Raw genomic sequence first — 23645 nt, forward strand, 5'->3', positions numbered from 1 at the left:
GGGTGGAAGAGAAGGCCGCCTTGTAACCGTCACAGGCCTTGTTGCCCAGCACGCAGGTGCGTCGTCCAGAAGCTCGTCAGCTTGGGAGGCTCATGGGAGCCCTTATGTAGAAAAAACAGCAATGGACCGCACACCGCTAGCCCCTCCTCCGGGTCGCCCCTAAGCACTCTGGTATGTGTACGCCTATTCCCTGCTGACGAAGGGTAACGACCCAGAAACACATGTCCAGGGATGGCCGGGGCGAACCCGCTGGTGGGTGGAGCAGTATGCGACCCCATGGATTACTGTTTATTAAGGCTCCCTTGAGCCGGTTAAGCTGACGAGCTCGGGATCAAGCACCTGCGCGCCATAGAGAGGTACCAGACCTGAGAACACTTTTGGCAGCCTACACAGCAACCCCAGACGTACGCCTATTCCCTGCTGACGAAGGGTAACGACCCAGAAACAAGTGTCCAGGGATGGCCGGGGCGAACCCGCTCGTGGGTGGAGCAGTGTGCGACCCCATGGATTACTGTTTATTAAGGCTCCCTTGAGCCGGTTGAGCTGACGAGCTCGGGATCATGCACCTGCGCGCCGTGGAGAGGTACCAGACCTGAGAACACTTTTGGCAGCCTACACAGCCACCCCAGATGTACGCCTATTCCCTGCTGACGAAGGGTAACGACCCAGAAACACGTGTCCAGGGATGGCCGGGGTGAACCCGCTAGTGGGTGGAGCAGTGTGCGACCCCATGGATTACTGTTTAGTAAGGCTACCTTGAGCCGGTTGAGCTGACTAGCTCGGGATCACGCACCTGTGCGCTGTGGAGAGGTACTAGACCTGAGAACACTTTTGGCAGCCTACACAGCAACCCCAGACGTACGCCTATTCCCTGCTGACGAAAGGTAACGACCCAGAAACACGTGTCCAGGGATGGCCGGGGCGAACCCGCTGGTGGGTGGAGCAGTGTGCGACCCCATGGATTACTGTTTATTAAGGCTCCCTTGAGCCGGTTGAGCTGAGGAGCTCGGAATCACGCACCGGGGCGCCGTGGAGAGGTACCGGACCTGAGAACACTTTTGGCAGCCTACACAGCAACCCCAGACATACGCCTATTCCCTGCTGATGAAGGGTAACGACCCAGAAGCACGTGTCCAGGGATGGCCCGGGGTGAATCCGCTGGTGGGTGGAGCAGTGTGCGACCCCATGGATTACTACTTAGACCAGTTACTTGTTGAAGTGTGATTTTCCTTTATGATGTGCAGGAGATTAAATGTTTATGTAGTACTGCCCCAAAAGCTATACCTATGGAAGTGTAAAAAATGAGAATAAGAAAACGATTACTCATGAAAAAAGGACAAACTTATTAGAAAAGCAGATTGTACCACATATGCATATTTGTGGAACACTGGCATATAGTAATATTATGTAAATATTGTTTACAATGCCTTTCGAAAATGAGTAAATATATGTGTTTTGAAGACTTGTACCACTGCCAGAAGGGGCATAAAGCAACATTTCTCAATATCTGAGAGGTTTTGCAGAAAGTCCATTACTCACTTATAAACTATGAAGCATATCGTGTTTCCCTGTCCATCGATCATTCTTTCAAAAAGTTTACTAGAGCGAGCACTAGTAAAACCAGACTCCTGAACCCGCACAGACGGGTTTAAATTCTGTCTAATGGTCGAATAGAACTAAGTACAAGGAGGCAATCGGAACATAGCACGTGGTTTGTTCCTATTTTTCCATAAAAAATTATCCTTCTTAATTAAAAGAACCAATATAAGCACATAGTAAGAGACATACAAAGAAGCATATCTTATCTTTAGGCAATATTGTTTTGTTCTTATGTTTTAAACCGAGTGGGAAAACGACAAGCCCAGTACATTACATTTAACATGGTCAGATGCCTACCAGCCTTACCTTTTCCCTCATAAACCAGCAATCCACTGGGTCCACGAACTTCCACCATATCCCCGATTGCCAAGTTGTCAAGGTACTGAGACATTTTACCTCCTTCTTGAAAAGTGGGGTGTTTGCCTTTAAAGTAGATCTTGGAGGGAGAGTAAATAAAGTTTTATCAGAAAATTATCATCTACTGTACATTGCAATTTAAGTTTGCAAATTTACATTGTCCGAGAGAAGACAAGGTTCCTTACTGCATACAAAAACAAATGAAAATCTGCAACGACTGAGTAGTAAATTGAACCCAGTGTGCAATTTGTGAGAACCTCGTCAAACCCGTTCCCAAAAAATACTTTTTGAAGCATCTGCTGAACTCAGTGCTGGGTGGGAACAGGTTAGTACGTTACTGCTATCCTTTTTAGGTCGAGCCTAGCGGCTCTCTCCGAGACTGCTGTAGTATAGTATGGGAGAGAAGCTGCACCCACTCTCTTCCAATATTTTTAATTGGCTTGTGTTGTTGTCTTTCGTAAATGCTGGCTTCAGATTCGTTAATAGTCCCTCCTTAGTACATCCTGGTCTTCATTTGTACCCTCCCATGGCGACTGGCCCTTTCACTTCAGTTGTTACATGGGACCGGTTAGTCTGTAAGCACTATTTTCTTAGTTAAGTTTCTCTTACTGCAGGCCGGAAATGCGCTGCTTCAGCTGAAACAGCTTGTGTTTTATAAAGCAGCACGGCCGCCCCATGACACGGGGCATGCTTTCAATCACTTTAACCCGGCATTATCTTGTGTCTGTCTCAACCCCCCCCCCCCCAACCCCCCCAAGTAAAATGGATTTAGAAATGATTAGCGAATTGAGTCATGTGAATTTCAGGTAGCACATAATTCTGTGCTAATGGGCTGATGCAGACAACAGCACATGTCATCTGTACTAAAGCCACCTGACTGGTTGTTTTCAAAAGCCTGTTCTATTAACATGACCCCCACCACTACCAAAAATACCACCACCTCTACCAATACCGCCACCTCCTCCAATACCGCCACCTCCACCAATACCGCCACCTCCACCAATACCGCCACCTCCACCAATACCGCCACCTCCACCAATACCGCCACCAATACCACCAATAACACCACCGCCAATACCACCGCCAATACCAATCCCACCACCAATAACACCACCAATACCACCAGCAATACCAATACCACCAGCAATACCAATACCTCCACCAATATCAATACCACCACCAATATCAATATCACCAATACCACCACCAATATCATTACCGCCACCAATACCACCAATACCACATTCACCAATACCACCACCAATACTAATCCCACCACCAATATCAATCCCACCACCAATATCAATCCCACCAGCAATATCAATCCCACCACCAATACCCCCAATACCACCACCAATACCAATACCACCAATCCCACCACCACCAATCCAATACCACCGCCAATACCAATACCATCGCCAATACCAATACCACAGTCAATGTCACCAATACCACCAAAACCAATACCCCCAAAACCAATACCCCCAAAACCAATACCCCCAATACAAATGCCCCCAATACAAATGCCCCCAATACAAATACCACCAATACAAATACCACCAATACAAATATCACCAATACAAATACCACCACCAATACCAACACCAATACCACTAATACCATCACCACACTAACACCACCAATACCACCACCACCACCACCAATACCACAACCTCAGCACCTCTTGCTCACTAATAATAGCAGGGGCACTGTACGAGGCAGAGCTGCAGCCGAGACTATCCCTCCATGTCTGCGATAAAGCACAACCCACCCTGCACCAGGAGGTGAAGCCAGGGCCCTACTACAGCTTGAGTGTTTTTTTATTAGGCCAAAGACTGTAATGACATTACGCAATTCCACACTGAAATCACGGAGAGGGCAGGAAATAGCCCCCCCTCCCACTCTTCCTCCAGAGCCACGAAGTGTAATCACAGATCGAAAGGTGATGGAGCGATTTGTGAGTGTTTATAGTTCGGATAATATGAAACTCACTTCACAATTTGTGTAATTTACAACACACATCTTCTTCACTGCACTATTTATCACTACTTTGAAGACGTCGCAGGGAGATCTCTTCTTGGATATTTACAATTTAACAAGCGGACAAGAAGGCCCTTTTTTGCAATGCAATAGGTCTCGCATTTGCGAGCGTTTAAACTCAGTTACATGAGCCCCCTCGCAGACATCGCTCGCCAGCACAACCTCAACATCATCTCCTACGCCGACGACACCCAGCTGATCCTCTCCCTCACCAACGACCCCGCCACCGCCAGAGCCAACCTTCACAAAGGGATGAAAGAGGTAGCCGAATGGATGAAGAACAGCCGCCTGAAACTGAACTCGGACAAGACGGAAGTCCTCATTCTGGGATCTTCACCCTCCGCCTGGGACGACTCCTGGTGGCCCCCCGCCCTAGGCAGCGCACCCAACCAACAGACCACGCACGCAACCTGGGCTTCATCCTGGACTCCTCCCTCTCCATGACCAGACAAGTCAACGCCGTCTCCTCGTCGTGCTTCAACATCCTGCACATACTACGCAAGATCTTCCGGTGGATCCCCACCGACACCAGGAAAACGGTCACCCAGGCCCTCGTCACCAGCCGTCTGGACTACGGCAACTCCCTCTACACCGGAACCACCGCCAAACTCCAGAAGAGACTCCAGCGGATCCAGAACGCCTCAGCACGACTCATACTGGACATCCCCCGTCGCAGCCACATCTCCGGACACCTGAGAGACCTGCACTGGCTCCCGGTCAAGAAGAGAATCACCTTCCGTCTCCTCACCCACGCACACAAAGCCCTACACAACCAAGGCCCAGGATACCTCAACAGCTGCCTCAACTTCAACGCTCCCAAATGCCAGCTTCGATCGACCGGACACGCCCTCGCCGCCGTCCCCCGCATCCGAAGAGCCACCACAGGGGGACGGTCCTTCTCCTACCTCGCCGCCAAGACATGGAACTCCCTCCCGACCCACCTCCGCCTGACCCAGGACCACCTCGCCTTCAGGAAGCAACTCAAGACCTGGCTGTTCGAGCAGTAGCGGACCCCCCTCCCCTAGCGCTTTGAGACCCTCTGGGTGAGTAGTGCGCTATATAAATGCTTTGATTGATTGATTGAGCTAACTATAACTTACACCCCCGCAATGCATTGCTTATGAACTTGCATATTACATCACTAATGACAGTCAGTAAAATCACTGATGACATCTCAAATGACATCACTGATGACATCATCCTCTGAATGTGAGTGTTTTCTAAAAGTTTATGTGTGTTAAACATACATACCAAGGTACTAAAAAAGTTTAAATAGTATACTTTCTATACTACTAATGATTGATACTATTTCTAACATAAATTATTATTGGCTGTGTCACTGTGTGTATCCATGAGTGAGTGGGTGTCTGAGTGTCAATATGGGTGTATACGTAGGTTAGTGAGTGACTATGTTGGTGAGTGGGTGGGTGGTTTTGTCAGTGGCTATATGGGTGTGGGAGTGGGTGTGTAAATGACTGTATGGGTGAGTGAGTGGGTGTCTGAAAGGCTGTATCAGTGACTGACTGGATGCGTAAGTGGCTGTTTGGTTAAGTGAGTTGGTGCGTGAATGGCTGCATTGTAAAGTAGTGGCAACAACAGGGGATAGGTCCATGAACTGGTGGTGAGGGCTAGACCTTCTTTTAAATCGCAAAAACACACAGTGCCCACACCACAATTACTTAGTCAATACTTTGATAGGGAAAGAAACCAATTTATTGTGACTTCTCTAAGACAATATTTACTTTGTGTCCATTATTTTATACTTTTTATCTTTTTCGAGAACTTATAACAGAAAAAAGGACAATACATGCACAATATTTACAGGACTAAATGCACTTTGTACAAGCTTCAAACATAAACATTATGTACAGTTTAAAACATTTTTGCATCAAACATTTATACACAGACAACAAAATATATTACATTCAAACCATGAGGAAAACAAATTTTGAGGGGGAATATGAAACAACTTAGTGACTTATAAGCGTATGAGTACTGGACCAGCCGGTCCTAGTATGTTGCATATGACAGTTTATTCCACCCAAACAAAACTGCTGACGCGTTTCTAGACCAGGCGTGGTGTCACTGGTCTTTCATCAGCAGGGCTGTGGATTCTGAATTTCTGAAAAATGCAAAAACATTGTTTTGCTTTATCAGGCTTAATAGAAGGGGTTCCTTTTTTCAATCGAGGCTACAGAAAATTAAGGCTACATACCAAGTTTTCGTTAGAGGGAAATCGAGGAAATGACTCTTCGAATAGTCCAGTTCACTATTTGTAGTGGCCCAAATGGAGGTCTAAAAAGTTTTAAGAATGTGTGTAAATATAAACCGTTCTGGTCTTAATTTAACATGTTTAGAAACCAGGAAAAGAGAGGGAATGGTTGCATACCTTGGTATTGTTGGAGTGCCGAAGCTCAGCGGAATCGCTCGTACAATGTAACCATCAAGTTCGTTTTCTAAAACAATAAGGTGAGTTGTTTGGTACGCGTAGCAATTACAAAAAGAACTTAAGATGATGGATGTGGTCTCATAGACCTACAAGTGAGCCTACCTTATCGGAATCTCGTAGTGTTAAACCTGGGGAGCCGGGGCCAAAAGTCTCCGTCCTGTAAAGCGAACAGAACGTAGCACTTTAAGATCACCAATTTAGAGCACGTAAGTGCGAGTTAGAAATGAATTTGGAGCGGTTTACACACTTACCAACTCCCTTGCCACCGCACGCCGTAAATGGGATCTGTTTTCTCTCAATGAAGATGGCCGACGCAATTGTGTGTTTGTTTTATGTACGTAATCACACTAATGCATTATGGGACTTGTAGTCAAGAGACCGGCATCGCTCATAATACGGACGCCGTCCAATTATCCTTATTTATCGTGATGATGTGCTCAAGTTTTTGTACTATAGCGGAAATTTTTGAGGATGTAAGCGCTACTAAATTCGAAGAGCATATTGGTCACGCATACACTAGTGCCTTCAAATAGGTACTTATAAAACGTATGTTAAATCTATCGAACTGGCGACATCAAAGGGGCCATGGACTATACTAATGGGTAGAGAGACATAGTGCCTACCAGGGATGTCAAACCGATGCAAGTCAGCGCACTCACGGTGCTTATATAAGCGCTCTCTCAGACAGGTTATTCAGACCGTTCTGCGCGCTCCTAAAGCATTCGCTCAATCGTGCAAAATACACACAGAGGGAATGCCTCCTGCAAAGCAAACAACGCACACCTTTAAACAAACTAGTGTGCGTCACAACCTTCTGTCCGGACACACACAAGCTACGACAAGCTGTGTTAAAAAACTGGCACCTATTGGAGGGGTTGAACTGTCTGTTCCCCAAACCTATTTTCGCCTTCAAAAGAAATCGCAGTATTGGAGATTAACTTATTCGCGCTGACATTGAATGAATGAAATAGCATTTGTAATGCGCAGCTATGCCCAATGGGCGTCAAGGCGCCTAAATCAAATGACTAGCTGTCAGCAGTCAGAAACAGAGCTTACTGGTATGCTTTAATAAAAAGCCAAGTTTTCAATTCATTGCCACCCTGAAGCCTAAAAGTGACCTTTTGGCGCAATGGAACCTTAAGCCGATCGAAGGACACCACAAGTGTGGTAATTGCGTTGCTTGTTCCAGCACAATTGAAGGTGATGAGTTTAGTCACCTCGGCTCAAAGTGGAGACACAAAGATTTCTCCAATTGTAGAACAAAAAATGTTGTATACGTGGTGCGATGTCCGTGCCAGCTAATCTAGGTAGGTAAAACTTGTCAACGAGTAAATCAAAGAATTAGCCAGCATAGATCCCGTATTAAGAAGAAGGTCATGTCTGCACCCATGGTAGAACATTTCTGTGAGAAAGGCCATACCGAACAGGAATTCAAATGGTCTGTTCTGTATACCGTCAACACAAAGTCTAAATGCCATGACGTCTAACGCGTTCTGTTACAAAAAGAGGCCTACCTGATTCTTAAGTTTAACAGCGCGCAGACCGGTCTGAATAACCTGTCTGAGATAGCGCATATATAAGCACCGTGAGTGCGCTGACTTGCATCGGTTTGACATCCCTGGTAGGCACTATGTCTCTCTACCCATTAGTATGGTCTATGGCCCCTTTGATGTCGCCAGTTCGATAGATTTAACATACGTTTTATAAGTACCTATTTGAAGGTAATAGTGTATGCGTGACCAATACGCTCTTCGAATTTAGTAGCGCTTACATCCTCAACAAGCATTGGAAATGCAATAGGTCTCGCATTAGGAAAGTTTGAGCTATTGGTATTGTAAATGACACTTTTTTTTATTTATGTGTTGGTTTTGAAAGTAGCAAAATTAATAGCTTTGTCAGTTACAATGTCAATAGTTTTAACTTTTGCAAATGTGACACCTATAGCATTTGTAATGCAATGTGTGTTGTATTTACGTGACTTAGATGTATTGATATTACAAATAACAATGGCTTTTAATTTTGTAAATAATTAATACTTAAATAAAAGCTATTGTAATTTATAATGGCAATAGCTTAAACGTTTGTAAATAACTTTTGTGAAGATTATGTTCAGTGTATTTTATTGTGACGACAATCCAAGAACATTGCATTTGCACCTACACACACAGAGCCACACACATGTAGATGTGGTGGATCTGGGGGATATGGTGGTGGTGGATGTGGTGGTGGATGTGGTGGTGGTGGTGGATGTGGTGGTGGTGGTGGATGTGGTGGTGGTGGTGGATGTGGTGCTGGATGTGGTGGTGGTGGTGGTGGTGGATGTGGTGGTGATGGTGGTGGATGTGGGGGTGGATGTGGTGGTGGATGCGGTGGTGGTGGATGCGGTGGATGTGGATGTGGTGGATGCGGTGGATGTGTATGTGGTGGATGTGGTGGTGGATGTGGTGGTGGATGTCATGTGATTTTTGGTAGCTTGTGTACTTAGTGGCACACATGCACATGTAGTTGCATTTTACTCCCTCTTACGGATGTATTTTAGGACTTGTGTCTTTATGCACAGCTCAGAGACTCACGTTAAGTCCATGGGTGTATACAACCTCAGCTTGTGATAGATGGGATTCCATTTATGATTTGTCAGGCGTGAAAGACCCTTAGAAACATATACATCCACTGGGTCATGCTAGGAATGAAACACCCTTTAAGCCTAGCTGAGCTTCATATTGCCATTTGGGCTTGCCAGATGTGGACCTACATGCAAGCTTATAGATCCAGAGGACCTGGCCAGGTGTGAGCCTCCATTAAAGTCTATGGGTCCACTCAGGCGGCCAGAAGCGGGACTTACTTCTTGAGGACGAGGCAGGCATCCAATCGGTAAGGCTTCCGATACCTATATTGAAAAAATTACAGTGATACCCGAGCAGGAACTTTTGGAGTATCTCTTTAAAGACCGCCGATTTCCGGTTACTCCGAAGGCATCGAGTACACCAGACCAACAAAGGCGGTGCGCATGGGCAGGGCGCTCCGCCGCTGCACAGGCAGAGCCAGGCTAGACTGCGAGGGGCCGTCTGCTCTCATACCGTGAAAAAGCAGAATCCATCTTTACACGTTTATAATTCTTTGGCGTACTGCGCAGTAAAATTCAGGACGAGAAAAAGCATGAATGTTTTTTAATATCATAATAACGTTTGAGTTCATCATTTTGTACAAAATCAAAAAAATATTTGTCAAGACATGCTCTGCAAATATATGCGAACATTACTCAATACAATATTTTATTATTGAAATACTTAAAATCAAACTTGGTATTTTATTATGGCAACAAAAGTACATGCGTGCTCTTCTCGCGAGATTTGCCGCTGTGTGCCCTTGCAGCGTTGAAGATTGGGTACTGGGACGCCGAGGACGGGACAGACTGTTTGCTGAAGACATGGATCCCCACCAAGCTTGGGGCTGCCATTGGTGAGGGCAATGGTTCTGCCAGACTCCTCGAAATTCAAAATTGTGGGGGTTGTGTGATTTTGGGAGTAGGTGGTAGATGTGGCTCCAGTCTGGATGAGGGGCAGTGCGGTACATTGGTGACTTGGTGACATTTAGGGGCGGGCAAAGCTGATGGAGGACTTCATTGGTTAAATTGTAATGCAGACGGGGGTGGTGAGCGCCCAGTTATAGTTACAGCTATAAAACCAGAGATTTAATGACAGAAAAGGTATTGAGACATCCGGGCAAGGACAGAGCCCCTGAAGAGAGCTCAAAATAAATACAGTGTAAAAACAAGAGAAACACCGAGCACGGCGTCAGTGTTGGCATTGCTGGGGGTAGGGGGGAAGTGGGAATTTAAAAAAAAATGCGACACGGCGGGCAGGGGAGGGGGCGGAGCGGGGAGAGGGAACAGGCGGAGGGAAGGCAGATAAGGGGAGGGGGGAGGAGAAATGCGACACGGCGGGCAGGGGAGGGGGCGGAGCGGGGAGAGGGAACAGACTAAGGGACGGCAGATAAGGGGAGGGGGGAGGAGAAATGCGACACGGCGGGCAGGGGAGGGGGCGGAGCGGGGGCCTGGAGTGCGGCTGAGGGAACTGATGTGCACGCGCTTTTAAGCTCAATGCGCATGCGCATTGAGCTTAAAAGTCACGGGCACTGCAAGGAATCGCCACGATTCCTTGCAAGTCAGTTAAAGAGTGGTTAAGTCCCCATAGTCTCGCAAGCTCTATGCGCATGCGCATCGACAGGCGAGACCTAAAAATGTGCGCTATAGTACCAAAACTTGAGCACATCATCACGATAAATAAGGATAATTGGACAGCGTCCGTATTATGAGCGATGCCGGTCTCTTGACTACAAGTCCCATAATGCATTAGTGTGATTACGTACATAAAACAAACACACAATTGCGTCGGCCATCTTCATTGAGAGAAAACAGATCCCATTTACGGCGTGCGGTGGCAAGGGATTTGGGAAGTGTGTAAACCGCTCCAATGCATTTCTAACTCGCACTTACGTGCTCTAAATTGGTGATCTTAAAGTACTACGTTCTGTTCGCTTTACAGGACGGAGACTTTTGGCCCCCGGCTCCCCAGGTTTAACACTACGAGATTCCGATAAGGTAGGCTCACTTGTAGGTCTATGAGACCACATCCATCATCTTAAGTTCATTTTGTAATTGCTACGCGTACCAAACAACTCACCTTATTGTTTTAGAAATCGAACTTTGATGGTTACATTGTATGAGTGATTCCGCCGTGCTTCGGCACTCCAACAATGCCAAGGTACGCAATCATTCCCTCTCTTTTCCTGGTTTCTAAACATGTTAAATTAAGACCCGAACGGTTTATATTTACACACATTCTTAAAACTTTTTAGACATCCATTTGGGCCACTACAAATAGTGAACTGGACTATTCGAAGAGTCAATTCCTCGATTTCCCTCTAACGAAAACTTGGTATGTAGCCTTAATTTTCTGTAGCCTCGATTGAAAAAAGGAACCCCTTGCTATTAAGCCTGATAAAGCAAAACAATGTTTTTGCATTTTTCAGAAATTCAGAATCCACAGCCCTGATGAAAGACCAGTGACGCCACGCCTGGTCTAGAAACGAGTCGGCAGTTTTGTTTGGGTGGAATAAACTGTCATATGCAATTTTTTTTTTAATTGTACATAATGTTTATGTTTGAAGATTGTACAAAGTGCATTTAGTCCTGTAAATATTGTGCATGTATTGGTCTTTTTTCTGTTATAAGTTCTCGAAAAAGATAAAAAGTATAAAATAATGGACACCAAGTAAATATTGTCTTAGGGAAGTCACAATAAATTGGTTTCTTTCCCTATCAAAGTATTGACTAAGTAATTGTGGTGTGGGCACTGTGTGTTTTTGCATTGTAAAGTAGGCATCTGTGTGGATGGATGTGTGGGTGAGTGAGTGGATGTGCAAGTGCTTGTATGGATGTGTGACAGGCTATGTAAGTGGTTGTGTGGATGTCAGGGTGTGTGAGGGCTTGTATGGGTGAGTGAGTGGTTGTGTTTAGAGGCTGTATGGGTGAGTTAGTGGATGTATAGGTGGATAAGTGACTGTGTGGCTTCCAAGTTGAGTGCCTGGTTGTATGAGAGGCTGTAAAGGGTTGCGAGTGGGTGTGTGAGTGCTTCTTGGGATGATGTCATCAGCAATGTGATTTGAGAGGTCATCAGTGAGGTCACTGACCAGGTCATGAGTGGTGTAATATGTGAGGTCATAAGCAGTGCATTACGTAAGCTATAGTTGGCGCAAGTAACTTGAACTGCAGAATTTCACAGGTTTTGTACGAGTGAAAATGTGAGTCTAACTAGAACGTCTCTGTAAGATTTGTTTTTTCCAATGAATATGTAAATAAATATAAATCTATCCATCTATATTTAAAAATGTATTTAAATGTATATAGATATATATATATAGATATATATATATATATATATATATATATATATATATATATATATATATATATAAATAATGAGAGGGAGAGAGAGAGATTTCACATAATATATATATATATATATATATATATATATATATATATATATATATATATATATATATATATATATATATATATATACCCCCCCACCTTGCGATGTAAAGGTATGCATGTTAAAGGCATATCCGAGATAAAGGCTTGCGTTGGTAAAAGTATGCGTTGTTAAGTCATACAACCTTTATTTAGGAAAGCCTCTAACAATCACAATCTTTCGATTTTGTACACAAATCTTTTTAGGTCGAGTCTAGCGGTGGCACGCATGCGCTGCTCGTGTTGCGAGGCATGCTATAGGCGAGTATGCAGTGAAAGCCCCGCCCATGCCCCTGCCCATATTTTTAATTGGCTGGAGTCTTTGTCCTTTGTAAATGCTGGCTCTGATTCATTATGAGGCTTGTTAGTTCCTCTTGGGTAACTCCTTTTATCCATTTGTTACCTCCCATAAGGACTGGACCTTTTACTGGTGGGGTTACACAGTCTGCATTATAAGTTGCTGAACACTTTTTTATTCAATGCTCTTCCCTTATTCCACCCATGACCTTGCTGCACTCACCCACTTATATTATTAATGTATTTTTTACTTTACAGCACGGTCCGCTTCAACTAAAGTGGCCACACTTATTTCATTTACGGCGCGGTCTGCTTTCAAGCAGCTACGCGCCTTTAATAGTTTTTTATTTATTTAATTCACGGCACGGTCCGCTTTCAAGGGCTTGCATAACATTTTTCGTAGAATATGGGTCGGCCCCATGCCCTTCATGGCCAGGTTGCTGGAGGTGTGTCTCAATGGTGTGTCTGTGGCGAGGATTGACATCGTGTATAAACAGAGGAAATTATTGATTGGTCAATGCACATATTTAGCAGCTAATCTCACAAATAAATTGCAACCAAAGACTTAACAAGTTTATCGTAAACCAGGCAAAAAGAATTTGCAAAGAGTCTCGCATTTACACAAGTTTAAGCTATTTGCATTGTAAATAGCTATGCCGTTTATTTAGGTTTAAATAAAAAAAAAATATCACATAAATAAAAAGGCAATGTCATTTACAACCCAATAGCTCAAACTCGCTTAAATGCGAGACCTATTGCATTGCAAATGCTGGTTTCTTTTAGGTTGGGTCTACCTGTTGACACTTTTCGTAACAAACTTTCTGTCCCACTTACATTAAGGTTTTCCCTGAACATGGAAGCAGGCTGTCTATGACCAAGGTCGCACTGACGTACGGGATCAGAACCGTCAGGTATGGGCACTTTAATGACAATATTAGGCATGGGCAAAGCGTAACTTCGCACTACGCGAACTGCACGTAGCACAGTGCAAACACGCATAGCATAGCGGTCATTTTTTACTTGCTCGCGGTCCTCAACGTCAAGTTGGCGACCGCAAGCAAGCAAAATGACATCCAGGAGAGACTTTTTCCTCGTTCGCGATCAGCAACATCAAGTTTCTGATCGCGAGCGTGGAAAATTAACCTCCCTGCGAGATTCTCAACGCGGGGAGGTCTGGTTTCCCATTGAGAGTGTTCACATATGCTCGCGACGAGAAACTACCAGTCCGCGTTGAGAAAGCTGCAGCTCGAGGAAAAATCTCCTTGAGTGGCAGAAAACTACAGCTCGCACTGTGCAAGATGCCGTTTTCAATGATTGCACAGTGCCAGCTGCTTGTCCGCTCTGTGCAATCATTGAAAACGGCATCTTGCACAGTGCGAACATGCTACTACGCAGTTCGCGTAGTGCTACGCGTAGCTTGCGTTGTGCGAAGTGCACTTTGCGTAGATTCGAGAAGCGCTACTTCGCAAACTGCGCCCAGCCCTAGACAATATACTAGAGAGCCACTTTATCGCTCAAGAGCACTAACATCTCCCCTTTGCTGAGCCTCATGCAAGTTTATGATAAAAGTCAATAACTCATTTCTTTTTTTATCTTGGAGACCTGAAGGGGGCAGATCTTAATCTGTTGTTTTAGGCAGATTAAATCTACCCTACCCTTAGCTCGACCATCACCTCAAGGTCCCAGCCAATGACTGCCCAGGCCTCACAGACCGCTAGACAATTTGCTAATAGCCCCCCAATTCCACAGTGTTCCAGACCTGCAAGATCTAGTTCACCTTCATCCAGAGTTCCAGACCTTAGCCGCCACGTCTACCCACAGACCATACCTCCTAATCTCAGACCAACACCTGCCAGTTCATCACCCAGAGACACAAACTACCATAACCTCCCCCTTTCGAGCACATGCCAACACAAATAATATTACTATGACAACATTAAGTTCATTCTAATTAAAAAAGCATTTAGTAGGTGAATGAAACCAACAGATACCTTTACAACAAGATCCACAAAACCTTTGTCATCGTCGCTGGATACTGGGGTGTACGGTCGCACAACCAGATTGCCATCAATCCTTGCGGAAAGATAGATATGTTTCCCTGAAGAGAAGTACAAACATTTGAGATTTGCATTTTTTTTTAAATTTAGTATTAATAAACTTGTGCAAATGTATGATGCATACATTTTGGCTTCTGAAGGAGGTGTTGGTACCAAAAGCCATGCCTGTCAATAAAGAAAATTAAAAAAAAAAAAAGAACAATACCCATTGTACAAACAAGTCTGTAAACAGATTACCGCCTACTAACTTCTCCAAAGTTCTATTGTTAAACACAAAATAACTTTTGCAAACAATATAATCAAACCGTACGCTTTGGTTGCAGTTGTTGTCCAGCTCACAGACTAAAACAAGTTACTGGTTACACAACAAAACAATTGCTAATCTGGTATCATAAATTCCCTTACCGCCAAAGCCTATTATTCATAGCAAAATAGTGTTTATAAATGTATCTGATAAATAAAACCACTGAATGGGGCAGTGATATGTACCAAATAGCAAACTGTGAAACATATTGCATGTCAATTTGAAGTTTAACTTTAAAATACAAGCAAAACAATAAGCATTCAGAAAACCGTGCTCCCTTAGTAGGAAGCATGCATGCATTCATAATTTCTTCTCAACTACGAAAGACCTTGCACATCAGCTGCAACAAAATCCCAGCTACAAAAGATTAGAAGCAAACACCGTCTACAAAATGGCTTTCACCCTTCCTCACTGTGAAGCTGGCCCCTCTGAGGCCAGAAAGTTAGTCAGGTAAAAAGATGGATACTTGGTCATACTTCATGAGAGGAACAAACACGATGAAACAATATAGACAAGGAAACCCATTGAAGAAGCAAGCAAATTAGAGTGACAAAGTCAACCAATGGTAAACCCACTGTAAATTCTTGTAAAGCCTACAACAGGTCTTTTCCAGCCAGACATCATGCACTGTCTAGTAGGCGAGACCTAGAAAGGAGTCTAGTGTTGCCTCCCTGACAAATCCTCACTTTTGTTACACGTTACCCAACCTAATTAAAAGTAACAAGTTTATATCTCAACTTTTTTGACCAGCTACGAGGAGCACTTAAGCCGTCCTCATCCTGCCAATTCTCAGAGATACAGTGGCTAAAATGTAATCCAAAGATTTTCAAATCACAGGCAGCCTTTAAAAAGAAAAGCAGTTTAGAATCACCTCACCTATAGGAAGTCCAAGGACACTATTCCGCGACGGAAGAGCAAAACGGAATCTTCTAGTGTTGTGATTTATAATCTGAAAAAAACGATTTAGAACATTCAAATTACCGACATAATCAGATTCACAACTTGCACTGTTAACAACTCGAAGGGGCTTCCTCTAAGCCATGTCCATGTATTATTTAGCATGTTTGCCAGAGATGTTATTTTGGACACGTTACTGTGCTTAGTCAATAACAGTTAAAGTGGTACATTTTACAATTTGCCCATCTGCCATTGTATTTTTACTGAGTAAAGTCATATTATCCTTTTAATGTTTTTACATACAAGTCGAGATGGCCGGTTAAGGAGGGGGGTCTCCATACATAGAAGATTGAAAGAATGCAACCCTGCAGTAAATAGGCAAGCAAACACCCATAGGAGGAGAGCAAGTCAGGCCCATATCAGATGGTAGGTAGCCCAGCAGTTGGAGAGACAAAGGGCCACATGTACGAAATTCCAATTTTGCATTTCCTAAATAGCGAATCTTAAGAAAATGCTATTCAGGAAATGCAAAATGGAATGTACAAAAAAGCAATTTCCTAATGGGGATTCCTACAGAGTATGATTCGCTTTTAGGAAATCGCTAATTAGGAAATGCAAACCCATTCACTCCTATGGGCCTAAACTCCAAAAGGTACGAATGGTTTTGCATCTCCCAATTTGCATTTTCCTAATAGGAAATTGTTAATTTGGGAATGCAAAATTAATGGTGCTCATGTAGAGCGCTCAATTGTCCTCGGGGCAAGAGGGCGCTCTATGGTACAGGAATTTTTTTTTTTTGTTGATGCATTTTCAAAATTGCATTTATTTATTTATTTATTTTTGAAATGTATACAGCGCGTACAATTGCCCGTAGGCGTCTCGGTGCTAGAAACTTTGAATGTACTCCCGAGGTTAGGCCGGTAACTATTCTTGATCAAACAGCCAGGTCTTTATCTTTCTGCGGAAATGCAACAGGGATGGGCTGTCTGATGGAAGCTGGCAGGGAGTTCCATAACCTGGGAGCTGCCACAAGGAAGCGTCTATTGCCGCAGTTAACTGTTTTTGTTCGTGGTATTTGAAGGATTTTAAGGTTGTTAGATCGGAGCGATCTTATGGAGGACTGGTATCTGAGATGGGATTTCAGGAAATGTGGACCACAGTTGTGCAGTGCTTTATAGAGTATGCACAGCGCTTTAAACTTGATCCTGTTTCGAATCTTGAGCCAATGCAGGTCTCTTATAGTCTCAGAGATTGGTGAGAACTTTGGGATTCCAGACAGGAGGCGGGCTGCAGCATTCTGGATGGTCTGCATTTTGTTGGTCACTCTTGCTTGGGCGTTGATGAATAAGCTGTTACAATAGTCAAATTGATGGTTGCCATCAACTTTGATTAGATGGTAATAGCATTTCCTAAATACCCATTTTGCATTTAAGAAATGCTTTGTACAGGTCTTAGGAAATAGCAAATAGGTAATCCCCATTGGCAATTTACTATTTAGTGAATCGCAAAATGCGATTTTTACTGGGTAGAAGTCGCATTTTGCAACCACTTTCAGGCCTCTCTACATACCAAAAGGCTATTTAGCATTTCTTAATGGTCCGAAATAGCGGTTTGGTCCGTTAAGAAATGCTACATAGTTTCGTATATCTGGCCCTACATTTTTAAGTATTAGATTAGCAAAATATCACCCAAGCCAGACAATGACTGACAATTCCAGGCAAAATATTAAACATTTATACTAGTAAAATCCACACAAGTCTAAACTGAATGTAAAGCAAAACTTGTCGTGTTTGCTATGATTAGAGCTCATAGTAGTACCTCTCAGTCCAGACATGAGCAAGACCTCTAAATGAAGACAAACCAAATCATCAAAATGCACAGGATGGCACAAATATTACAGAAATCTCAAAGAGTTTATATGGGCATTTTCGATTAAAGCTGGAGAGGGGTAAACGTCAACCACAACTTTGACAAAGTAATAATATTTAAACAGGCAGGTATAGAGTGCTGCTGGTGTATTGATAACATAACAATTCACTAAACATAAATTTCACCAAAAATGGTAATTACCCAGTTTCTTTTTCTACCAGGCAGCAGTGCAGATATAATCATGGCCATAGTGGAGTGCATAAATCCCTACAGTGAGTACATGAATATTCCTACTTAAAAATGTAACCCTGTGCAAAAGCTCCAAAAGTAACCCTTCTAGGAAGTAAACCACTGCAGCAGGATTGTGTGAAGGTGATCGATAGAGCTCATACAGATGTATGGAGTACAGTGCAGATGTAGCCTGCATTGTAGCCATGGTGTGGTGTGCTTGGTCTTCCGATTCCGACCTTGGAGTGCATGGTGTATACAATGGAGATCCAGAGAATCTCCATGCCTGATCATATTTCACTGAAGCAAGAGGTGCTTCTTAATCTGAAGTTTAGAGTATGCATTTGCTTCTGTCTGGTGGGTACCTTAAGAACTGCATTGCCTCTTTCCTGCACACATAAGTGTCTAAACTAGTCTTTGCGGCCATGCTGTCCTAAAATAGTAATACCATAAGGCAAGGTGTAGAATTGATCTTGTAGGTTTGGACAAGACAGTAAAAAGAAGGGAGATCTGTGCTCTCACGGGATCCTTATCGGAAATGTGAAATATCAATTAGTATCCATAACTTACAATCACCAACTCCACAAAATTACTTCTCTGCATCCTAGAAGAATTCAGAAATCATAAAGCCTTAAACACAGACATCTATCCATCCTAAGTGCTCTTAAAATTATGGAGTATATCTAAAAGTAATTTATGAATACATCCGAGTTAAACCAGATTTGAATACCAAGCAACCCTAACCTCAAGACACCATCTCAAAAAAGAAAACTATTCCTTTTCTAAAGTCTCAACATGCGGTCTGATTACCTATCTAGTGGAGCCCTGGAGAATGCACTGGTTTTTACTTTCCTGGCAGAAGCCTGTACGACAAGGCTTTCTGGCATCGGATGCTGGATTAGAAAAGGTGCTGAAGGCGTCAAGCGACAGGGCATTTTACTACTGGTGTTGAGCACGGCTTGAGCCAAAGAGCCTCCACATTGAAGGGCAGTAACAGTTCAGAAGTTGAAGGACCTGGCTGCAAAATTTCAGTGATCAAATTTGCCTTATTACCTAAAGTAGGCAGTTGCAATTCAAGCACCTCTATGGCTCAATGAATCGCCACCAAGAAAGAAGCGTTTACTTAGATAGGTGGGCCCAAATGACAAGTCCAACTCCGTCTCAGTGGAAATGTCAAGGCCACTAGCATTTAACAGGTGTAAATACACGGCGGCATCAGTGTAGTAATGGGGAGTAAGCTGTCCACTTCTTTATCTGGAACATGCTGAATGACTTTTGGAGCAGGAGAATTAGATTAAAAAATAGTCTCAATCTTCTATAATACAGATGCCAAGGCAAGCACATCAAATCTTCACAGACTATGAGCCTTGGCAAATGCATATTGCGGCATCAGTCGAGATCTATCCAAACTTGTCTTTGGGTCTGGAACTGAAGTTGGGTCTGGAATGGTGCCTCTGGAGCTGGTGCTGAAGTGGTGTGGCCTTCTGCAGCTTGGTGGCGGTAAAGTGACAAGCAATGCACTGTGGGTGGTAGTCCAACTGGAGTTCTGTCAGATCTAGAAGTCTGAAAGTGCAGCAGGGAGACCCGGGATCTTCCGAAAATGTTACAGCATCACCTCCTCCAAGGCCTCAAACTACTGCGGAGTCACCGATGTCCCTGAGAATTCATAGCACATTGTCTCCAACACTGAAATAAGATCAAAATCAGATAATGGCAGTGGAGTCCGGTGCTTCGAATGCTGAATACACAGCCTCTCCCTGCACCAGGAGCACTGGGAAGGGCAGCTTGGATTTTTTTGTGCTAGTGTCAAGGCTTGTCCTTTTACTTCATCTAGGAGTGACCAGAGTAAAGCGACCTAGACTAGGGACAAGGGCCTGAATACGATACAATACGGCGGATGGGATATCCATCACATTTGTGACGGTGTATCCTATCCACCAAGATCGTAACCAGGCCTGAAGTCTTGAAACATAATCAGGCCCATGACTTCTAACATGACCAACTTAGCTTCTTGCGTTTGGAGAAGTACAGCTTTGCGTTGTGTTCTCTGGCAAGCTTCAGGTGCATTCAGGGGCAATAATTGCAGGACTTCAAATCAAGCATGGATCCTAAGCACCAAAGACAGTGGTCATGTGATCAGCATCTGCTTCCTGCAGGTGTGCCATGGTTTAAAGCCTGTAGTCTTCAGGGGGAGCATTTTTCCTCCCTATCACACTGTCATGTTAGATGTTTCTTGGAAGTTGGGGATCATTGATGAAAAGTTCGGGAGCAGAGTGCAGGATCCGCATCAAAGGGTGTGGAAAAAAAGGAACGGTTATCAGTGCATAGGGACGACGCCCTTATAAGATGCTGCATCATTTCCAGAATCCAAGGACACCCTCTACTGGCACGCAGTAGCTATTGCTGAAAAACGACCAATTCCAGTCTGGCTCCTGGGTGACTGCAAAAAGTGAGGAATCTGCAGTTAGAAGTATTCTGAAGAAATACAGGTGAGAGAGTGAAAGGGTTCAGGAGTGTAGAAAGAAATAACTTCTTGTGGCGTTCCATTGCTAGGTGAGAACAAGATGTAGTGGATAGAGAATAAAAGACTGTGATTAGTAGGATTCAAAGGCAAAGGTTGGTGGCTGATGAAATCTGGGAATCTAGGAATGATTTGAGAATGGTGAGGCACACTGATATTGAAAGACCTTCTAAATGAAATTATGAAGTTGATCAACTTGGGTGCAGGTGGGTCACTCCTACTGACCTGGGGGTGTAAGACTAAATAATCATTGAAAAGCACTGGGTGAGCCTCACCTAGTGTCCGCACGTTGCACTCCTGGGGGTTCAACGACCCTTGCTTTGAAGTTCAAACGAATGTTGGAATTCGTTTTTTTCTTTATTTATTTACTCCTTTTTGAATCATGATGTTAATCACATGTGAATATCATATTATTTTATTCAATGTTACAAATTCATGATGAAAACGTTATAAATGGCATTTCCATAATCCCAATGCATTTCGGGTGGATACCATTCTTCAGGGAAATCATTCTCTAAAAAAAGGTTTAGGGTCTGCCTCCACAACCAGTGTTTAAAATGCTTCTGTGGACTAGCCAGTATATCTGAAAGTTCTGTGCCATTTTTTAGCCCTCTTCACTGTTTTCAAAACATTGTAACCGCCTTGCTCGATATTTAGAGCACGCCATATCCCATATCCGTTTCTTTAACTGTGAATGTATACTGTCAGTTGCTGAAAAACCCTTAGAGAATTATCTGGGGTTCTAGAGAACCTTTGACAGTGTGAATAATCCAACTCAAGTTGAATAAGCTGTTCCCGCAAACTTGCTTCCAAGGCATGCTCGTTTTTACCCTTGCATGTAACTTAACTTGTGGTCTGGGCCTGGAAAAGGCTTTCTGGGCATGGCCCCTGATTAATAAGGATACATGCCTTCAACATGGCACAGTCATGGTTATCATACAGTGGATCTAGCCAACAGTTTTAGATCATATGTCCATCTCCGTAGAGGTGACGAGTTGGTCAAGTAACTAGACTTGATAAAAAGTGAGAGTGAATTCTGATCCAACACGATCCACGAGTTCAGGCTAATTGTTACCACGGGCACAAGGGAGTGACTGATAAAAACATATCCAGTCGGGAATATGTCCCATACGGGATGGAATAAAAAGTAAACCTCAGCTCATGCCCCCCTACAGACCCTTCAGATTTCACCCAAAGCATGTGTACGACAGATCTACTTCATGGCAGCCCGCAACCTAGCCATCATCAGCTAATAAAGATGATGTTGAATCAAACCCTTGTGTCATAACAAAATTAAAATCCCTGCACGACTACAGAATCAGGCCATGTACTAAGTTCGCCCAGTAAGTGATTAAACATGGAGGGACCATCCAAATTTGATGCGTAGACCACACAGATTGGTTATGAAATGGAACTATTTACACGGGCGACAATCCAGCTCCCTGTGCCATCTGATTTAACCTGGCACATGACCCAGTCCCTCCCTCTTGAGAGGGAGGCTACCCCCCTGTTAGGAGCATCGGACCCTGCAGCGGCCAAGATTTTATCACCTACGGCGCTTAGCTTGGATAGCTCTCCTCCGGCGAGATGGGTCTCCTGGAGGCAGACCAGCTATGGGTTAAGTGTGCCAAGTTCCTCCCTTACATACTTGGTCTTTGCACTAGAGCTTATCCCACTAATGTTCCAACTAAGAATCTAGAAACCTAGATTATAGCAACCAGTAGCATTAACCATTATTGAAATGAGATAGACTCTTTTGCCCGTGTTGATGATTCAGTTCAAATGCCGCCTCCAAAACGTCCTCATTTTAGCTACTTACACCCCAAAGCCCCCACCCGAGCCTCATGGCCTAGCAATAACCCTTTGTTATCCTGCTCCCACTAACCATCCCCACCCCTAAACCTCCCTGAACATCCTCCACCCCCAGGTTTGTCTACCCCTTTACAAATTTCAAATTTATTTATTATGTTTTGGCTCTCAAAGAGGGCCACATAAGCATATGCAATACAAAACAACACAATCACAGAAAATACAAGAGTTTAAAAAGCACAATATTCGAACCGCAATAGCTATACTGCAAACAATCAATCCAACACGGCCGGGCAGACACAGTTTTCCAGTAAAATTAATAAATAGCTAAAAATCCTTTAAAAAAGTTAAAAAATATACGCACAAAACATTTCGTTTGGAGGGCAATAAAGTGCATAAAGAAAATCTTTTAAAGTGACAATGCTGAGGCGGAGACAAATTACTTTAAGCCATCGGTTGCGCAAATTACGTAACATAGGACAAATCAATAATACATGCATACAGTCCTGGTTATTCAATTTACATAAATTGCACAAAGCAGAAGTGCCATACCATTTGGACAGCAATATATTAAGTGGGATTAAATCATAGCGTAATAAAAACCAAAACCTACGTATCCCATGTGGTAGATTCCATAGGGCATAGGGTTGTGGCTGTTTCAACCTATAGGAGGAGATGAGCGGCTCCACGTTCCTTTTATCTCCAACTGTTTTTTTGTCAGAAAGGAAACAAAACTCCCACGAGGCCTCCTTAAGGACATGCTTTAACTGCGTGGGAGAATAGGAGAAGAGAGCACTTTCATCCAGTTTAAGGATCTTCACAGCCCTTCTAAAATTACTTACGAGTTTAGAGAACTCCTTAAAATTGCCCAATAGTTCGTTTTTGAGTAAAACTCGCAGGGTACCATCTCTCGCTCTGGCCAAACTGGCCACCCATCTTATTAGGGCGCACAGACCCTGAACCCAGGAACTCCTGAGTCCAAAATCCAGCCTGCAGGCGGCCAGTGGGCAAGCATTGTTAAGAGTCGAGAGGGATCTTAAGAGTTTCCCCTCAATCTTGTGGCAAAAGTCCCAGTTTTTTACCTCTATTATTTCTATACCGTACAAGATAGTTGCGGGGATTTTTGCTCTAAACACTTCTAGAAGGCTAGCAAAGTGTCTTTTCCCCGTTGCCTGGTATAGGGA

The 23645-nt window shown here is 43.8% G+C and overlaps 1 protein-coding gene across 1 annotated transcript in view; it reads right to left on the reverse strand.

The window, feature by feature from the left end:
- The window catches only part of CYB5R1 (cytochrome b5 reductase 1), a 237484-nt gene that overhangs the window by 153915 nt on the left and 59924 nt on the right, over positions 1-23645 (reverse strand). The window contains exons 3-5 of the mRNA XM_086923080.1: positions 16014-16086; positions 14768-14874; positions 1906-2035 (exon numbers count right to left, since the gene is read on the reverse strand). Coding sequence (XP_086779206.1) covers positions 1906-2035; positions 14768-14874; positions 16014-16086 — 310 coding nt within the window. The remainder of the gene's footprint in view (positions 1-1905; positions 2036-14767; positions 14875-16013; positions 16087-23645) is intronic.

The sequence above is a fragment of the Lissotriton vulgaris genome, chromosome 5 (assembly GCF_964263255.1).
Source record: "Lissotriton vulgaris chromosome 5, aLisVul1.2, whole genome shotgun sequence".
NCBI classification, from domain to species: Eukaryota; Metazoa; Chordata; class Amphibia; order Caudata; family Salamandridae; genus Lissotriton; species Lissotriton vulgaris.